The sequence below is a fragment of the Aquarana catesbeiana genome, linkage group LG06 (assembly GCF_042186555.1).
Source record: "Aquarana catesbeiana isolate 2022-GZ linkage group LG06, ASM4218655v1, whole genome shotgun sequence".
In the NCBI taxonomy this organism is placed as follows: Eukaryota; Metazoa; Chordata; class Amphibia; order Anura; family Ranidae; genus Aquarana; species Aquarana catesbeiana.
The window spans coordinates 233262639-233283047 of NC_133329.1; the positions used below are offsets into that span (position 1 = coordinate 233262639).

At 43.5% G+C, this 20409-nt stretch overlaps 1 protein-coding gene across 1 annotated transcript in view; it reads left to right on the plus strand.

The window, feature by feature from the left end:
• CARD11 (caspase recruitment domain family member 11) overlaps positions 1-20409 on the plus strand; it is a 250592-nt gene that overhangs the window by 87899 nt on the left and 142284 nt on the right. Inside the window, exons 2-4 of the mRNA XM_073633053.1 lie at positions 156-365; positions 4300-4437; positions 16423-16748. Of these exons, the coding sequence (XP_073489154.1) occupies positions 164-365; positions 4300-4437; positions 16423-16748 (666 nt within the window). The 5' untranslated portion in view covers positions 156-163. The remainder of the gene's footprint in view (positions 1-155; positions 366-4299; positions 4438-16422; positions 16749-20409) is intronic.

The following is a 20409-nucleotide window of genomic DNA, read 5'->3' on the forward strand; positions in this document are numbered from 1 at the left end:
TTCCAAATCGGTAACCCTCAGTTATTCTCTTCAGTACATTTTGAAGTTATAGGATTAGTATGATAGCCAGGCATCTAGTATTTTCAGATTTCTCTTCTCCACTTTAATTATTCATGTTCCAGTCAAAATTATGCAATTTTTTTTTGCTTCTCTAGAATAAAACATGATGGATAATGAAACTGAAATTTTGAAGAATGATGAAAATGAAATATGGGAGAACATTGAATCCAACAGACATATGCTTAGCCGGTACATAAATCCTGCAAAGTTAACACCCTACTTACGACAATGTAAAGTTATTGATGAGCAAGACGAGGAAGAGGTTCTCAACTCTCTGTTGTTCTTATCCAGGACTACCCGTACAGGTAGGTTTGGCAAGATTATACATAATTAACTAAGCGGTTATTCAAACTCTATGCACAAATGTAGTCCCAGTGGAATCAGCTCATTCTAACTAAAATTATGATCTGTTTGGCATTGTGCTTTACTTACTAAAAGTAAATCGTATAAAAAGTATATGATATTCAAAATGATCACACATACATGGTAATATTATCTATGGAGTTTAGTCTAGTCTCAAAGGCATATTTCACTTTTATTTATATTATGTACAAGCATCCCATTGCCCAATAACTAAGAAGTTACGAAGGAGGACTACAAAGAGCACATCCAGGATATTTGCATATGAGCATATGACTCTTGGGAGTTCATAGCAGCTGGTGAGTGAGTGAGCATGATTTTCACCACATTTGAGTTTACAGCACTTGGCACTTTTGCGCGATGGAACTTTACTTCACAATTAAAGGGGTTGTAAAGGTTCGTTTTTTTGTTTTTTTAAAATAACAAACATGTTATACTTACCACCTCTGTGCAAGGGTTTTGCACAGAGCGGCCCCGATCCTCTTTTTCTGGGATCCCCCAGCTGCGCTCCAGGCTCCTCTTCTTCTCAAGTGCCCCCACGGAGAGCCTCTTTTCACGGGGGCACTCATGCGGGCATGCTCCCGAGTGCTGCTGCTGCGTCCATTGACACAGACAGTAGGACTCGGCCCCACCTCGTGTCACTGGATTTGATTGACAGCAGCGGGAGCCAATGGCTCCCGCTGCTATCAATCTATCCAATGAGGACCCGAGACACTGGCTGCAGCTGCTGTGCTTATCCCCGTCGCTGGAAAGATCGGGTTCAGGTAAGTAAAAGGGGGGTTCTGGGGGGCTTCTGCACTACAGAAGGTTTTCTATGCATTAAGGTGAAATACCTTTATGTGAATTATGATACATTGGATTTAATATATTTGTACCAATTATTCACCGTTGAGTGATAGTAATTATTTAATTATTTTGTTTTTATTCACGAGTTTAGGAAAATAAGTATGAGTTTAGCAAAAGGAATTTAGTATAGGGTAGTGCTCTTTATTTATATATATATATATATATATATATATATTTTTTTTTTTTCAATATTTCATTTAAAAAAATGCCTATGCAGATAAGGGAAGTCTCTTTCTCTGTTTCAAACCCCATCACACGTACTTTCTCTACCCTGATGCAGTCGCTCTGAGCTCAGCATTTGAGAGCTACCTCCTGTGGTGGTGAAAGTAAACAATAACAGCTAGGCATGTCATAGCAGAGTTCTTAGCAACATCCTAGGAGTTTGTGAGTCAGACTTCATGAAGTACATAATAGGCCTACACCTATAGCAAAGACATTATTCAACTTTGGTCAAAGCTGCACAGTTTGTTTTTATCTACAGACACCCCTTATCTGCAGTTTATTGGTAAAGATGACCTAAACCTTTATAGTAGACCCTGCACCAAAAATGCAAAGTCTGCTTATTGGCAATACTACCCTTCCACAGAACCAAAAAAGTTGCATAAAAAAAAAATGGTATGGAAAAAAAAAAATGGTATGGAAACCCCCCCCCCCCAACTTCTGGATGCAAAGCCTAGGCAAGGGTGATTCTGTCCTTCTCTAGAAAGGTCCCAGGAAATACAAAGTAGCCCAAATCCCACAAAAACATGCTCCTGCGCTATGTTTGACGGTTGTCTCATGGGATTTAGGCTACTTTGCTTTGCAGGTAGGTGGATGATTACACCCCCCGTAGTTACCTACAGGTATATATGATGCAGACTACCACTAGCATTACCAGCAGTTTTTTTTTCTTGACTCCTTCTGTAACATAGGTTTATTACCTGTGAAACCTATCAGTAAATTAGTTGTTTTTCCTCTTCCTGTAACAGGCTTACAGGAAGTCCCAGTCTCAACTGCTAAATGATCAGAGCAGCTGTCAGTTAACAAGCAGATGTCATCAACTGCATGATTGCAGCAAACTGAATAAAAACACAGGGTGGCCACTATCCTGCAGCATTGGGAGCTGGTGGTTAGCCTATGCACAATTACATTTAAAAGGCACAATGAATCTACAGTATTTACACAACTTTAGCACTTGATCTTAAATAGGCTTTAAGAGCCCATTCAAACAGGGGAGACTTTGGATCCGACTTGAAGTCGCCCTTGGTCGCTCCAAGTCGCGCAACATGTCAAATTCCATGTTAGTCAATGAGACCCATCTTAATGTACACTATTGAAGTCGCTCCGACTTCAGAAAAGGTTCCTGTACTACTTTAATCCAACTTCTAGGCTAGACTTGTACCCGTTGATTACAATGGAAGTTGCCTCCAAAGTCGGATCATGTCTTAACTGAAGCAACAATACAGGAAGAGAAAATAGTTTTCTCAGGCAAACCCCTTCCTCCCCCCTCCCTCCCACAGAGCTGATTGTTGTTTGATTGGCCACTGGAAAGTTGCCTGTCCTGGAGGCGACTTGAAGTCACCTTGTAAGTCGCCCCCAAGTCGCGCTGTGGTGCGCGCTCAGGTCGTGTCCAGGTCACCTCCCAAAGTCACGGCCAGAGTCGTGTTGCCCCTGTGTGAACCGGCTCTAAGGTGTAAACGTAGCAGTCTTCTGTGGAGCCTACCATTTTATTTTGTTACATTTTAGTGGACACATCTATAACAAGGAACACAAAAATGTTATAAAGGGAAATTATAATGGTTTAACAGCAAAACACAAGAAGTTAGAGGAGAATATGTGTATCTCAAAAGTGCAGCTAAATGAACCAGCACCCATTTGTATGATGGTAGTTTCAGTGCATCAGGTTGAACCAGAATGGAGTAGCAAGGGAAAATAAATATTGTTAATCACACTAACACAGTAGCAATCACTAAGGAGGAAGGTTAACTCCATTAATTTTCACAGTGTTAATCAGTAGCAAAGTGGTTAAATCCAGAAAAATTCAAAGTGACAAATGCAGGGTTACAGACTTGGCAACAAGGCAGTATGTGAAAAGTGCTCCTAACTCCTAAACTCTATAGATTATTGTCAATGAGCACATACTGTGTTTGTGCAGTGAGTAAAAAAGCAGACACTTGTACTAAATACAAAGGAATGATTAACTTTCTATAACTTTGCGTTGCACTGTTGTGCATTTTTTTTTTACTTTTCCTTTAAAATGACTCTGTGTACACATTAAAGAAAAACATAGCAGCAGATATGAAAAGCAGGCATATATTCATTTATATGCTCAACAGAACACCTTTTCTTTTAGTCCATGACTCAAAATCTAGAGTGCTCTGTTATGCAGATATCAGCCACCTTCTATCATTGAGAACTCTAACCCATCCCCTCTTTTGGTCAGTAAGGCTATCTATAAAAGTAATGAGACAGTAGAGAGAAGCTGGAGGAAGGAAGAGGCCAGAACTCTCAACCACAGATGTTGGATGAGATTTACAAAATAGTAGAGTATACTGGGGCTCCAGGAGTGTTCTGCAGTTAATGCAGGCTTGGATGTCTGTTTTTTATATCTGCTGATTGTTTAGCATGTATAAAGTGACCACAAGGTCTCTTTTCTAACCAAAGAAAAAATTGGTTATTTCTAAATTAATGTGCATGTACACACAAAATCTATTTTTCAGTATATTTGACTTCATGCCTAACTGTGTACAGTTTTCCTAAGCAAATGCTTTTTGTGAATCTATTTCAAAATTTCTTTCCTGGAGATCCTGCTAGAACCAGCATTTTCTCCTGCTCGTTTTTAGCAGCAGCATTGTCTACCTGCACACTCCTTCAGTTAACCATTGGAACTGCAGGAGGCACGCACAGGCCTGAAGGTTTATTAAATGTGAACCATGATGTGAAACATCCTGAAAAATAGACATAGCGTTTTCATACACTTTAATGTGAAACCCTATAGTCCAGGAAGAAAGTGAAATAACACAATTATTTTGCTATTTATGTATACATTCACAGGGCGACTTTTGGATATTCTTCACACAAAAGGACAACGGGGTTATATAGTCTTTTTGGAAAGTCTGGAGTTTTACTACCCAGAACTCTACAAACTCGTAACAGGAAAAGAACCAACAAGAAGATTTTCTACTATAGTCGGTAAGTATGGTCTGATAATAATGTATTTATACAGGTTGTAGACAGACAGGCATTCTCAGACCTTCTACCTTTATATTCCATTCAACAACATCCTGCTGGCCCTGTGGGAAAGCAACAGATTTCTACTGCAACTTTTGGTAGCACTGTGAAAAAATCATGCCTTTCTAGAACTCTTTGGTTTGTTGATCTTCAATTTAAAGCTGTTAAAGGGAACCTGATTCTTGTTCTCATATCAAAGGCTATCAAATCACTGATCCCCTATGGAGGTAAACAACAACTGCTAATGATAGAGCATTGGATTTTCTACGTCAGCCCTTCTCAACCAGGCTTTCATGACAGAATGTTGTGTGCTAAGATCTTTTCCCACCTTTTGGCTCAGCAGAAAAACCTTTCTCATTGCTACTGCTACTTGAAGCGCATTGTGAATCATCCAGTCCCCAGTCTTGCTCCACTGCCTGCCTTGAGTGACCTGATCACCTACGATCCTGTCCAGCACCTACTACCTAGGTTTATGATTACACTAGGCCTTGCCTTATTTTGATTTGAGTTACTTACAGTTACTTGTTGCAACATGTCTATTAAAAAGTGTTCAGAGCACAGTCCGACAGCATCAGGTGATCTTGTGTCAGAAACCATGAATCAGACTGAGACAGAAGTACAGTTAAATCTCACTTGTTTAATAATAATAAAAAAAGGTAAACAGGGTAAACATAGTCAAAACATAGCCAGAGTTCAGGAACCGGAACGGATAGTCAGACAAGCCAAAACATCAGGGAGCCAGAGAACAGCGTAGTAGAACAGCAAGCGGGATCTGGAGCCAGGAGGAATGTCAGCCAAGCAAGTCTTTAACAGGAACACAAAAAAGCGTCTCTAGAGATGTGACCAAGGCGAAGGCAGAGATCATCTGGGCTGGACGGCTTAAGTAGGCAGGACTGACGAGCAGGATATCATCAACAGGTGAGTCACTGTGGAGAGATAGGAGCTGGCAATTAGCCGACAGCTGAGCGGCCAGCTCAGAGATGAAAGGGCCGAGCCCAGCTCTGACAGAACCCCCTTCTCAATGACCCCTCCCCCTTGGAGGACCACCAGGCTTAAGAAAAAAACGTCTATGGAAATCACAGAGGAGGACAGGGGCATGTACGCCTGAGGATGAGACCCAAGAGTGTTCTTCCGGATCGTACCCTTTCCAATGTACCAGGTACTGTATGCGCCCAAAGAACCTATGGGAGTCAACAATGGACTGTACTTCATACTCCTCATGGTTCTCAACCTGTAAAGGGTGAGGACGAGGCACCGAGGTGGTAAAGCAGTTGCAGAACAAAGGTTTTAACAAGGAGACATGAAATACATTTGAGATACGCATATTAGAAGGAAGGTATAATGCGTAAGCCGCTGGGTTAATCCTGCGAAGAATATGGAAAGGCCCAATAAACCGAGGTGTGAACTTCAGAGAGGGAACACGAAGTCGGAGGTTGCGAGATGACAGCCACACCCTGTCCCCAACCTGGTAAGAAGGTGCAGGCAGGCATCTGCGGTCAGCATGGAGTCTGTACCTATCATTAGCATGTCGCAAAGCCTCCTGGACTTGTGCCCAAGTGGAACGAAGACCACGGAGATGCTCCTCTAATGCAGTAATACTCTGCGGAATAAATGAGTCAGGCAACATGGAAGGTTGGAAACCATAGTTCACCAAAAACGGGGACAATTAGGAAGCAGAATTCAAGGCACTACGGTAAGAGGTCTGACCAGTTGTTATGATGGTCAGAAATATAGCAACGTAGGAATTGCTCCAAGGACTGATTGGCTCGTTCTGCGGCCCCATTAGACTGCAGGTGATACGCAGAGGAGAAAGCAGGAGAAAGCAAGCTGAATTCCCAACTGTGCACAAAAGGCTCCCCCGAAACGGGACACAAACTGACTACCCCTGTCCGAGACAATCACCTTGGGTAGCCCATGTAAGCGAAGGATCTCCCGAGCAAAAATGGAAGCCAGTTCCTTAGAAGTGGGCAACTTCTTAAGTGGAATACAATGAGACATTTTTGAGAACCGGTCAACCACCATAAGGATAACTGTGTTGCCCTGGGAGTTGGGTAACTCCACAATGAAATCCATAGACAGGTAGGTCCAGGGCCTCTCTCCATTGGGTATGGGTTGTAGGAGGCCCACTGGAAGGTGTCGTGGAGTCTTACTCTGAGCACACACTCAACAGGTAGCTACGAAGGCAGTTACATCAGCACATGTACTAGGCCACCAGAATTGTTGGGAAATGGCCCAAAAGAGTTGACTCTTCCCAACAGCCTTGGGAGAATGGTAAGTCTGGCGCACGGCAGTACGGAGACTCTCTGGGACAAAGCAGCGGTCACAAGGTTTCTCAGGAGGAGCATGAACCTGAGCAGCAAGAATTTTGTCACCCAAAGGAGAAGTGAGACTGGTGCGAACCGTAGCCAGAATACGATCAGGAGGAATCACAGGAACCTGTACCAACTCCATCTTGGAAGTGGAGGAAAATTGTAGTGACAAAGCGTCAGCCCTTACATTCTTAGTACCGGGTAAGAATGAGACAATGTAATTGAAACTAGGCAAGAAAAGAGCCCATTGTGCCCTTCTGAGAGAGAGAGACGTTTAGCCACAGACAAGAATGTGAGATTCTTATGGTCAGTAAGAATGAGAACCGGCACAGTGGTACCTTTGACGAGATGTCTCCATTCTTTCAGGGTTAAAATGATCACTAACAGCTCTCTGTCACCAATCTCGTAATTGCACTCCGCAGGTGACAATTTCTTGGAAAAGTAGCCACAGGGGATGCATAGTGCTCTCAGAGGTAGGACGTTGAGACAGAAGGGCGCCAACTCCAGTCTCAGAAGCATCAACCTCAAAGATAAAAGGTAACGTAGGATCAGGATGTGCCAACACAGGAGCAGGAACAAAGGCAGCCTTGAGACGCTCAAAGGCCTAAACTCCCTGGCGGTATGATTATTTCAGATTTTTGATGCTGAAAATGGTACCATTATTTTGCATAGAAATTTGGCGTTTTATATTGTAGGCCTGTAATTCTTAGGAATAACTCAATTAAATCTGTCCAAACAAGAGTCTAGTAGACATCTCGGGTATGATAAAGTTTGAAACACGAAATCATAAATTATAATATAATAAATAACTCTAAATATTTATACCAAATAATAATATAATAATAATAAAATTATTCAATAATGTAATCAAATCAGAAACACTGAAATTTGCTCAGTTGCAGAATTGTCGCTGTCATTACTTTTCAGTGTTTGATGACCGATCTCCCCACAAATCACTATCGCTCAATTCTGCGAGTGATTCTTATTTATTATCGCTGTTTTTTAGCTGGTCTAAAACCACTTTTGATGTAAAGGGTCAGATTTGGTTGCTATGGACAATCTCCAGTTTCCAGGCAGAAAAAACTGTTTTTATAATATAAAACTGCATGCAGGGCACTGGAGAAACCACTAGGGACAAAAGGGAGGTGAAATAATTTCATACAGTAATGTAATCTGTAAGATTACAGCATACTGTATGTATTGTGTGTGTTTCACTTTTTGAATTTGGTGCCGTTCTCCATCCCCGTGTGTCGGAGCGCTCGCAGGGAATGGGGCCCGGCTCCGTGATGAATCGAGTGGAGGACGAGCCGCTCACACTGCGGGGAGACATCGCAGGATCCAGGGGACAAGGTAAGTAAGCTCTTCCTGGATCCTGCGATGCGATCCCAAGTATGACTCGGGGTTACCGCTTTTGGTTCTGAAATTCCACCCCAAGCCAGACTCGGGAATACCGTCAGGGAGGTTAATGGACTCCAGAGACCAACACTGTGGTTTACCATCCTTTCTGGTCATATCAGTCAGGGGCTTGACCAGAGACAAGAAGTTACGAATAAACTTCCAATAATAGTTGGCAAAGCCAAGAAAACATTGCAGAGGACGTAAACCCAGGGGTCAGGGCCACTGTAGGACTGCTGAAAGTTTCTCTGGGTCCATCGAAAAACCAGGAGTGGAAATGACATAACCCAGGAATTTAACCTGTTCACGATGGAATTTGCACTTCTCCAATTTACAATAGAGATTGTTATCTCTTAGTTTCTGAAGCACACGACAGACATCTGTGTGGTGGCTCTCCAGGGACTTGGAAAATATGAGGATATTGTCCAGATAAACCACTACACATAACTGCAACAAATCTCAGAGGACATCGTTAATAAATTCCTAGAAAACTTCTGGGGCGTTACAAAGGCCAAAAGGCATTACTAGGTACTCATAATGACCTGTTCTGGTATTAAACGCAGTTTTCCACTCATCACCCTCCATAATCTTCACGAGATTGTATGCCCCTCTCAAATCAAGCTTTGTGAAAACCGTTGCTCCCTTGAAGCGGTCAAATAACTCCATAATCAACGGAATCGGATAGGCATTTTTAATCGTGAAACGATTGAGACCCCTATAATCAATACAGGGTCTCAGTTCACCACTCTTCTTCTTCACAAAGAAGAAAACAGCACCAGCAGGAGACGAGGATTTGCATATGAAACCTTGAGAAAGTACGTCTGCAACATACTCCTCCATGGCCTTATCCTCCAAGACCGATAAAGGGTAAACCTGGCCACGAGGGGGTATGGCACCAGGTTGAAGGACAATTGCGCAATCATACGACCGGTGTGGAGGCAAACTACCGGCTTTATCTTCATTAAAGACATCGCTAAAATTGCGGTACTCCTCCGGCAGGGAGGAGAGAGAAGAAGTGCACAGGACCTTGGCTACCTTATAGAAGCATGTCTTATTGCATTGTGGCGACCAGGAGAAAACCTCAGCATGGAGCCAATCAAAAGAGGGGTTGTGCCTCTGTAAGCAAGGATAACCAACAACCAGCGGAAACTTAGGTGAGAAAATAACTTGGAATTGGATTATCTCATGGTGAAGAGCCCCTACGGCCATGGACAATGGAACAGTCTCATGAGTCACATGGGCAGGCTGTAGAGGTCTCCCATCAAGACCCTCAATGGCAAGTAGAGTGCCACGCAGCTGCAGCGGAATCTAGTGACTTGATACAAAGGCAGCATCAATGAACAGGCCTGCAGCCCCAGAGTCGATTAGACCTGTATCTCGACAGACGACTCAGTCCAAGAAAGGGTAACCGAAACCAGGGGCTTATCCTTCTGCATAACTGGGGACGAAACAACGCCACCTAAGGTCTGTCCGTGACAGGACTTCAAGGTTCGGGTGTTCCCTGGATGGGTAGGACAAGGCTTCAAAAAGTGACCTGCCTGGCCACAATAAAGGCACAATCTCTCCCTCCTCCTAAGGGTTCTCTCATCCGCAGAGAGATGCGTGAAGCCCAAATGCATGGGTTCATCTTCACTGACTGACTCGGTACCAGGAGGCACGGGAGGTGAGGGAGACAAGGGTGGGACTGCAAAGCTCGGAGACAAATATACAGGAGGCTTCCGCAAGCTCTCCTTAAAAGAGAGTTTTTCTTTGAGTCTGGAGTCAATGAGGATGGCAAACATGATCAACTTCTGCATGACTGCATCTTCTGAATTCTTGGCCTTCACCTACTGTCAGAAACCATGAATCAGACTGAGACAGAAGTACAGTTAAATCTCACTTGTTTCATAATAATAAAAGATGGTAAACAGAGTAAATGTAGTCAAAACATAGCCAGAGTTCAGGAACCGCAACGGATAGTCAGACAAGCCAAAACGTCTGGGAGCCGGAGATGAGCGTAGTAAAACAGCAAGCAGGATCTGGAGCCACAAGGAATGTCAGCCAAGCACATCTTTAACAGGAACACAGGAGAGCGTCTAGGCAGAAGGTAGAGATTATCTAGGCTTAAGTAGGCAGGACTGACGAGCAGGATATAGTCAACAGGTAAGACACGGTGGAGCAATTAGCCAACAGCTGAGCATCCAGCTCATGGAAGGAAGGGCTGAGCCCAGCCCTGACACCTTGTTCCATTTTCCCCCACTGTTTCGAGGAGCAGTTTATTGGTTTGTCCAGAAGGAAACACTGGGGTTGGTTTACTAAAATTGCAGAGTGCAAAATCTGGTGCAGCTCTGCATAAAAACCAATCCGCTTCCAGAAATATTAGAACACTACTGATATGGAAACAAAATAAAGTACCTTTCGTCCTATAATTGTATTGAAAACTAGAGAAATTTTGAGGCAGCTAGGACTTTCATGGTACGGTATAGACTTACACAACTTTATACAAAAATATAAATTTATTAAACAAACAGATTATAATTTAAAAACAATGGCAGACATATAGCACACAAAGGATGCCATCATAAGTGATGGTGACCCCCTGACATGCCACATTCCACCATTCCATTCTAGCTCTGGCTGTATGTTTAGGGTCGTTGTCCTGCTGGAAGGTGAACCTCTGCCCCAGTCTCAAGTCTTTTGCAGGCTCTAACAGATTTTCCAGCAGAAAAGGTCAGACGGAATCATTTCATCGGATATTCCGATCGTGTGTGGGCTACATCGGACTTTTTCTTTCGAAAATTCTGAGGGACCTAGAAATAGAACATGTTTTAAATCTTTCCAACGGAATCAATTGCTATCAGGAAAACCATTCGTCTGTATGCTATTCTGACGGACCAAAAACGACGCAAGGGCAGCTATTGGCTACTGTTTATTTAACTGCCTTTTTCTAGTCCCCTCGTATGTGTTGTACGTCACCATGTTCTAAACGATTGGACTTTGGTGTGATCATGTGTACGCAAGTCCATTTCAGCGGAACTCGTTCGGGACTCCGTCAGAAAAACCGTCAGAGTTTATTCTGACGGAAAAAACGGTCATGTGTATGCGGCATAAGGTTGACCTGTATTTGGTTCAATCCATCTTCCCATCAACTCTGACCAGCTTCCCTGTCCCTGCTGAAGAAAAGCACCCCCACAACATGATGCTGCCACCACCAGGTTTCTTGGTGGGGATGGTGTGTTCAGGGTGATGTGCAGTGTTAGTTTTCCGCCACACATAGCATTTTACTTTTAGGCCAAAAAGTTCAATTTTGGTCTCATCTGACCAGAGCACCTTCTTCCTCATGTTTGCTGTGTCCCCCACATGGCTTCTCGCAAACTGCAAACAAGACTTCTTATGGCTTTCTTTCAACAATGGCTTTCTTCTTTCCACTAGTTGTTCTGTGGACAGGTTCTCCCACCTCAGCTGTAGATCTCTGCAGCTCCTCCAGAGTTACCATGGGCCTCTTGGCTGCTTCTCTGATTAATGCTGTCCTTGTCAAGCCTGTCAGTTTAGGTGGACAGTCATGACTTGGTAGGTTTGCATTTGTGCCATACTCTTTCCATTTTCTGATGATGGATTTAACAGTGCTTGGTGAGATGTTCAAAACTTGGGATATTTTTTTATAACCTAACTCTGCTTTAAACTTCTCCACAACTTTATCCCTGACCTGTCTGGTGTGTTTCTTGGTCTATATGATGTTTTTTGTTCACTGGGGTTCTCTAACAAACCTTTGAGGGTTTCACAGAACAGCTGTATTTATACTGAGATTAAATTACACACAGGTGGACTCTATTTATTAATAAGGTGACTTCTGAAGGCAATTGGTTCCACTAGATTTTAGTTAGGGGTATCAGAGTAAAGGGGGCTGAATACAAATGCATTGTATCATTTTCCTTCCACTTCACTATTATGTGCCACTTTGTGTTGGTCTATCACATACAATTCACATAAAATACATTTATGTTTTTGGTTGTAACATGACAAAATGTGGAAAATGTCAAGGGGTATGAATATTTTTTCAAGGCACTGTATATCCTCTGTATTTGAAAAGCCCCCCAAAAAGATTGGCACTGAGAAGAAGCATTTGCCCTCTGATAGGTGTTACCTTGACAAATGTTCCCTATCTATTGTGAACTTTTCAGTTCTTCCCATTAATGGGCATTTCATCAGTTTGGTTGATGCTTTACCTTTAGTAACTTCACTGATAAACAGACTCCCTATTTAAGTCTCAGTCCGAATTGAACTCAAACTACTCTCCACCTTTTGTCGAGACATGGTTTCTGAAACCATGTCTCAATGGATAACATTTTTTAAAAAGAACTTCATAAATGCAAGTCCAAATCCTCTGGCTTTGACACTTGTTGAACAAATGTTTGAAGCCTTCACTTAGACCCCTTACATACTGAGGCTCCTTACAGGCACTACAGTGCTAAAAATAGAGCCTGCATAGCACCTGTAAAGAGCCTCTCCTGTCTATCCAGTGTGAAAGCCTGAGTGCTTTCACACTGCAGCAGTGCACTTGCAGGACGTTAAAAAAACTCCTGCAAGCAGCATCCTTGGAGTGGTGAAGGACGCTCCTAAACCACTCCTGCCCATTGAAATCAATGAGGCAGCGCGGCTATACCGCCGGCATAGTGCTGCTGCAGCAGCTCTTTGCGGTGGTTTTAACCCTTTCTCGGCCGCTAGCGGGGGGTAAAAGCGCCCCGCTAGCAGCCGAATAGTGCAGCGAAATTGACGGTAAAGCGCCGCTAAAAATAGCGGCGCTTTACCGCCGACTCACCCATTGCCCCAGTGTGAAAGGGGCCTTAAAGGTTGATTTAAAATGATCTGCTATTCCTATTTCCCTTAATGGACATTAAGAAAAAGATTTTGTGGCAAGTACGAAAATCTTTTTTTACTTGACTTACCTGGAAACTGCAGGAATACTTTGTCACCTATGAGATTTTTTTAACAATTCCATAATACTGGCAGCCTTCCTTCCAGTTGTAGCTGCCGTATGAACTTTAGTTCATATAATCTCACCAGCATACTACAAACATTTACTATCTGTTGACATCTGTTTGACATATGTTGTTATATACACTATATTACCAAAAGTATTAGGGCGCCTGCCTTTACACGCACATTAAATTTAATGGCATCCCGGTCTAAGTCTATAGGGTTAAATATTGAGTTGGCCCACCCTTTGCAGCTATAACAGCTTCAACTTTTCTAGGAAACTGTCAACAAGGTTTAGGAGTGTGTCTATGGGAATATTTGACCATTCTTCCAGAAGCAGATTCGTGGGGTCAGGCACTGATGTTGGACAAGAAGGCCTGGCTCGCAGTCTCTGCTCTAATTCATCCCAAAGGTGTTCTATCGGGTTGAGGCCAGTCAAGTTCCTCCACCACAAACTCGCTCATCCATGTTTTTATGGACTTTGCTTTGTGCACTGGTCCAAATCACTATGGTGTGGGGTTGTTTTTCAGGGGTTGGGCTTGGCCCCTTTGTTCCAGTAAAGGGAACTCTTAAGGCGTCAGCATTTTGGAAAATTTAATGCTCCCAACTTTGTGGGAATAGTTTGGGGATGGACCATTCCTGTTCCAACATGACTGCGCACCAGTGCACAAGGTCCATAAAGACATGGATGAGCGAGTTTGGGGTAGAGGAACTTGACTGGCCTGCTTAGAGTCCTGACCTCAACCCAGTAGGACACCTTTGGAATTAATTAGAGTGGAGACTGGGAGACCAGCCTTTGTGTTCTTTTTGGTCAGCAGTGGCTTTTGCCTTGGAACTCTCCCATGGATGCCATTTTTGCCCAATCTTTTTCTTATTGTTGAATCATGAACACTGACCTTAAAGCGTAACTCCACTTTTGTTGAGAATAAAACATTTCCCTCTGGGTGATCTATGTATATTGAGGGATTATACTGTAACAAACTTCGTTGCAGATTCCTACCTTTTGTTATTCTGAAGAAATCACTGTTTGTTCCTCTGTGCCGAGTGGGTCTAATGGGAGTGGTTTCATAATTATCAGTCAGCTGCTGCACCTGCAGAGCACTAATGAGGAAATCTGATGGAGCTGCATCCCTTTAGACATGTTCCTATTGGAAGTATCTCACCTAGAATGACATTTTTGTTCCAGGGGATGCCAGAAATCTGACTTGTATCTTACTAGACTTCTGGGAAAATTAGTGAGCCAATCACACAAGCATGAAATTATGTTTCTGGGGTGTGTTGAGTACACATTCTGTGTACAGAACAACTCCGGGGAGCTATATTGCATTGCATTTTCAGAAAATTACAGCGGCTGCAGTTTAAAAAGGAAAGGCAATTTTTAATAACATTCAATTACAATATGACTTGTGTCGCAGTTGTATACGCTATATTATTTTTTCTTTATTTGCTATTTTTTCCCCACAAAAGTGGAGTTACCCTTTAACTGAAGCAAGTGAGGGCTGCAGTTCTTTAGATGTTGTTCTGGGCTATTTTATGACCTCCTGGATGAGTCGTCCTTGTGCTTTTAGTGAATAATGAAAAGTGTATACTGCGCTGTGACCCCGCAATCCAGCAGCCGTCACGGCTGTAGACAAAGAGCTAAGTAGGTAGAAAATAAATAAGTGCAGCGCTGACAAGGGGGCTGACATAGCGTGATACCATTTAAAAAGGAGGTGGTTTATTAAAAATATAAATTCAACACTCATATTTGGAAGAAATTGATACAGCATGTAAAAGCATGAGGCAATGTTAGCGGAAGGTCCACGCAACACGTTTCGAATGCACAGTCGTTATCTGGGGTCAGTTCTTTAGATGTTGTTCTGGGCTATTTTATGACCTCCTGGATGAGTCGTCCTTGTGCTTTTGGAGTCATTTTGAGAAGGTTCACCACTGTTCCAAGTTTTCTCCTTTTGTGGATAATGGCTCTCACCGTGGTTCGCTGGAGTCCCAAAGCCTTAGAAATGGCTTTGTAACCCTTTCCAGACTAATACATGTAAACTACATTGTTTCTCATCTGTTTTTGAATTTCTTTAGATCACGGCATGACGTGTTGCTTGATATGGTGTGTTGCTTTTTGAGATCTTTTAGCGTGCTTCTCTTTGTCAGACAGCTTCTATTTAAGTGATTTCTTATTTCAACAGGTCTGGCAGTGATCAGGTCTGGGTAAGGCAAGTGAAATTGAACTCAGCTTTCCAAAAATTGTGGTTAATCACAGTTCATTCATGCTTTAGCAAGGGGGCAATTACTTTTTCACATAGGGCCAGGCAGATTTGGACAGCTTTTTTCCCTTAATACATTAAATCATCATTTAAAAACTGCATTTTGTATTTACTCGGGTTATCTTTGTGTACTATTAAAATTTATTTGATGATTTGAATCATTTAAGTGCAACAAATTTGCAAAAAAAGAAAAAAGAAAAGGCAAATACTTTTTCACAGTACTGTATGCATTTTTTCTGCTGTGTAGTCAGCCCAAGTTTGCTAGTGAACAATACAGGAAATGAGACTACAAAAGGCTGAGCCAACCCAGAGGCAGGAGAGACACCTGCCTTGGGTGCTGTGGTGGAAAGGGCTCAACTGGGCCAGGAACCTCTCATGTCTCTGCTCTCCAGTTGTATCCTGTGCTCTGCATGACCAGTCAATTGGGCAAATTAGCCCAATTGACAATGGTCACCAGGGCAAACAGTGAATCTTTTAAGATCTTTAGAATTCCATTAGTGTGCAGCACCGAATGGGTCAGTGCTTGCATCCAGTTCATGTACCTGTCACAGACAGGAACATACATTTTTCCATGTCTACATGGGGAAAAGAGTGTCCACATCTTCTATATTATGGGTGAGCAGAGCCTAATGGGGTACTGAGTGACTAGTTCCCAATCAGGCCCCCCTACTTTTGATTGACTGGGCACAGGAGTGGGTGAATCCATAGCCAATATACAGTCCAATAGCAGCTTTGGAATCTGCCCTCTGTTGTGCACTGTCACTCAAAAGTGAAGCAGACTTGATAAGAAACAATCTTAAATGCATCATATGCATCACATATTGCAAGAAAATATTGTTTTGTTGTGCAGATCTGAATCCATTTTTATAACAATTTGCACTTTAAATTGCATCACACCTGTTTTTTTAATAGGCTGCTATGCTAATAAAGTTAAACAGCTGACTGAAAGTGGCTCCCAGCTGTATACAATAGTTTAAACTGAAAATCTGTTGACTGTCTGATATTGACCGTGTTCTTTCTTCTTTTAGTTGAAGAAGGGCATGAAGCTCTCACACAGTTTCTGATGAATGAAGTCATCAAGTTGCAGCAGCAGTTAAAAACAAAAGAAGTTCAGAAATGTGAACTTGTAGCTAACTCCAGACAGCTTGAGGATGAACGGAAGCAGCTAAAGCTTGTTAACTTGGAGCTGTTAACATTTCAGGAGCGTTACAACAAAATGAAAGAAGAGCGAAATAACTGTAATGATGAGTTAATTAAAGTGAAGGATGAAAATTATAATTTAGCAATGAGGTATGCTCAACTCAGCGAGGAGAAGAACATGGCTGTTATGAGAAGTCGAGATCTGCAACTTGAGGTGACATTTATATATTTTTATTTGAAATGCACAAGACAACCTAACATTTCTAATGTGATTGAATATTCATTTTTAATTATATATTATTCTTTAAAAAAATGAATATGTCATATCATTATACCAGCATTTGATATATTTAACATATTAATGCACTCACCTTTAATGCCGCGTACACACGAGCGGACTTGCCCATGAGCTAAACTTCGTCGGCATTTCCGACGGAAATATTTAGATCATGTTCTATATCTGAGTCCGTCGGAAATGCCGACAGAAAAAGTCCGATGGGGCATACACACGGTAGGAATGTCCGACCAATGGCTCCCATCGGACTTTTTCTGTCGGGAAGTCCGGCCGTGTGTACGCGGCTTAAGACATCTTTTATTCCAAACCAAGCGTGACTAGTTTTTCCAGTTTTTTATTGTAGGTACGACTTTCCATTTCCTTTATAAAGTTTCCTGCCATGGAACAAACTCCAAAACACCTGTCTCATTTTTACAGTGTGGTGCCCAGAACTATACGTAATATTAATGCCATTCTAGTTTATAACTCATTGCAAATCCTTCTGCTCCTATTAAATGTTCATTTTACAACTTGAGTATTATGCCGCGTACACACGGTCGGACTTTTCACCTGCAAAAGCCCGACGGACGCCGCCGGACCAAGTCCGGCGGACAATCCGACCGTGTGTGGTCTCCATCGGACTTCCGACGGACCGTTTCGGGCGGAAATCCGACGTACTTTAGATTTGAAGCCTGCTTCAAATCTTTACGTCGTACCTCCGCCGGACTCAGTTCCTGACGGAAAGCCCGTTCGTCTGTATGCTAGTCCGAAGGACCAGATACGACGGAGGAGCAGGTTACTGCATCTCGCGCTCGCTGCAATAGGAAAAACTAATTTTCCCATTGCGGCGAGCGCGGGGGGCATCCCAGGCCCTTAGGTCTGGTATGGAACTTTAAGGAGAACCCCCTACGCCGAAAAACCGGCGTGGGGGTCCCCCCAAAATCCATACCAGACCCCGATCCGAGCACGCAGCCCGGCCGGTCAGGAAAGGGGGTGGGGACGAACGAGCGCCCCCCCCTCCTGAACCGTACCAGGCCGCATGCCCTCAACATGGGGGGGTGCTTTGGGGGAGGGGGCGCCTTGCGGTGCCCCCCCCACCACAAAGCACCTTGTCCCCATGTTGATGAGGACAAGGGCCTCTTCCCGACAACCCTGGCCGTTGGTTGTCGGGGTCTGCGGGCGGGGGGCTTATCGGAATCAGGGAGCCCCCTATAATAAGAGGGCCCCCAGATCCCGGCCCCCCCACCCTATGTGAATGAGTATGGGGTAAATGGTACCCCTACCCATTCACCTAGGTAAAAAGTGTCAATAATAAAACACAACACAGGTTTTTAAAATAATTTATTAAACAGCTCCGGGGGGGGGTCTTCTTCCGTCTTCGGGGGTCCCTCTGGTTCATCTTCTCCCGGCGTCCGGTTGGTTCTTCTCCGCTCTCCGGCCTCTTCTCCTGGTGTCCCAGGTCTTCGGCCGGCCCCTCCGCTGTCTTCAGGTAGCTCTATTGCCAGCGGAGGTCCGGACTTCTTGGCTTCTTGTGTTCTCTTCTCTTCTCTTCCCCCAGATGTTGACACGACCCTCTCCGGCTGGACTGGTCTCTGAGGGCTGCGTTGTGACTTATATAGGCGGAGACCCCGCCCCCATATGATGTCACAGTCCCTGGGCATGCTGGGACTGTGATGTTTTAGGGGGCGTGGTCGACCACGCCCCCTAAAACGTCACAGTCCCAGCATGCCCAGGGACTGTGACATCATATGGGGGCGGGGTCTCCGCCTATATAAGTCACAACGCAGCCCTCAGAGACCAGTCCAGCCGGAGAGAGCGTCGTGTCAACATCTGGGGGAAGAGAAGAGAAGAGAACACAAGAAGCCAAGAAGCCAAGAAGTCCGGACCTCCGCTGGCAATAGAGCTACCTGAAGACAGCGGAGGGGCCGGCCGAAGACCTGGGACACCGGGAGAAGAGGCCGGAGAGCGGAGAAGAACCAACCGGACGCCGGGAGAAGATGAACCAGAGGGACCCCCGAAGACGGAAGAAGACCCCCCCCCCCCGGAGCTGTTTAATAAATTATTTTAAAAACCTGTGTTGTGTTTTATTATTGACACGCAGGGCCTGCGACGGAGCTCGCAAGGTTTCAATCTCGCCAAAAAAAGCGGCGAGATTGAATTCCTTTTCTAGTCCCGTCGTACCCAAGTCACGTTCAAAATGAACGGACTTGTCCGTGTGTGGGAAAGTCCGTTCATTCTGAAAGTCCGGCGGAAGTCCGTCGGAAAGACCGGATTCCGGAAAGTCCGGCCGTGTGTAGGCAAGTCCGGCCGTTCAGAAAGTCCGGCGGTAGTCCGCCGGAAGTCTGGCGGCAAGTACGTCGGACCTAGCTTTCTAGAAAGTCCGACCGTGTGTATGCGGCATTAGTGTTTTTAACACAGTATACTGCATTGATATGACAATTGCATTTCCCAGTTACTTAGAATATTTTGGTTTATTTTATTTTATTTTATTTTTTCTTCTATTTTAGTTGGAGTATATTTTTATTTGTATGGCATGTCCACTTGATTTGCTGGAGAAACTTGAGTGTCCTGGGATATTTGCTGTCCCTCAGTAGATTTATTTCTATTGCTCTGTTTATTGAATTGTTTTTTGATTGTTTTGAGACTAGTAAATGCTGAGAGTAAACTGGTTGAGTTTTTGGGGATTAAAAAAAAACGGTACACCCTGTGTATATGGTTCCTGGAGTAATTTTAAAACAGCAAGGAAAAAATGGAGCTAAGTTCCTTCAGTTCGTAACATTCCTACATTTTTTTCCAAATTCTTCCAAAAGTATGTTGCATGAATAGTGCAGATTACCACAGCTACTGCATAGAATTTTTCATAAGGCTCCTGCTTTTACTTTAGACCTTCTACTTACTGTTTGAGATTTTTAACCACTTGACCTCCGGAAGGTTTTACCCCCTTCATGACCAGGCCATTTTTTGCTATTCAGCACTACTTTAATTGCCAATAGTGCGGTCATGTAACACTGTACACAAACAAAATATATATAATTTACACACAAATAGAGCTTTCTTTTGGTGGTATTTGATCACCAGTGTTTTTTGGGGGGTTTTTTTATTATATAAACAAAAAAAGGACAGAAATCTTTGAAAAAAATAAATATTTTCTACTTTCTGTTATAAAACATATCCAATTTAAAAAATTAAAAAAATCAAATTTCTTCATAAATTTAGGCCAAAATGTGTTCTGCTACATGTCTTTGGTAAAAAAAATCACAATAAGTGTATATTAATTGGCTTGCGTGAAAGCTATATATAATGTTATATATACTGGAATTTACACAGCTATAGACACCAGTGACAGCCGGTGGTAATTGTTTTTGGGGGGGGCGGCAAACAGTAACACCCCTCCCCACCCTGTCGGTCGGTTGGTCGGGTCTGGAGCACTTACCCCATCTATGGGGGGCAGAGCGCTTCTCCCGGGCTTCACCGGCAGCTTCCCTTGCTTGGCGGCAGCGATGACGGCTTTCCCTTACTCTGCTCTCAGCGGGCATTATGGCGGCTTCCGTTTCCTCCCCCCTCCTCAGCGGCCAATTGGGACTCTTCTCTTTTTGGTCAA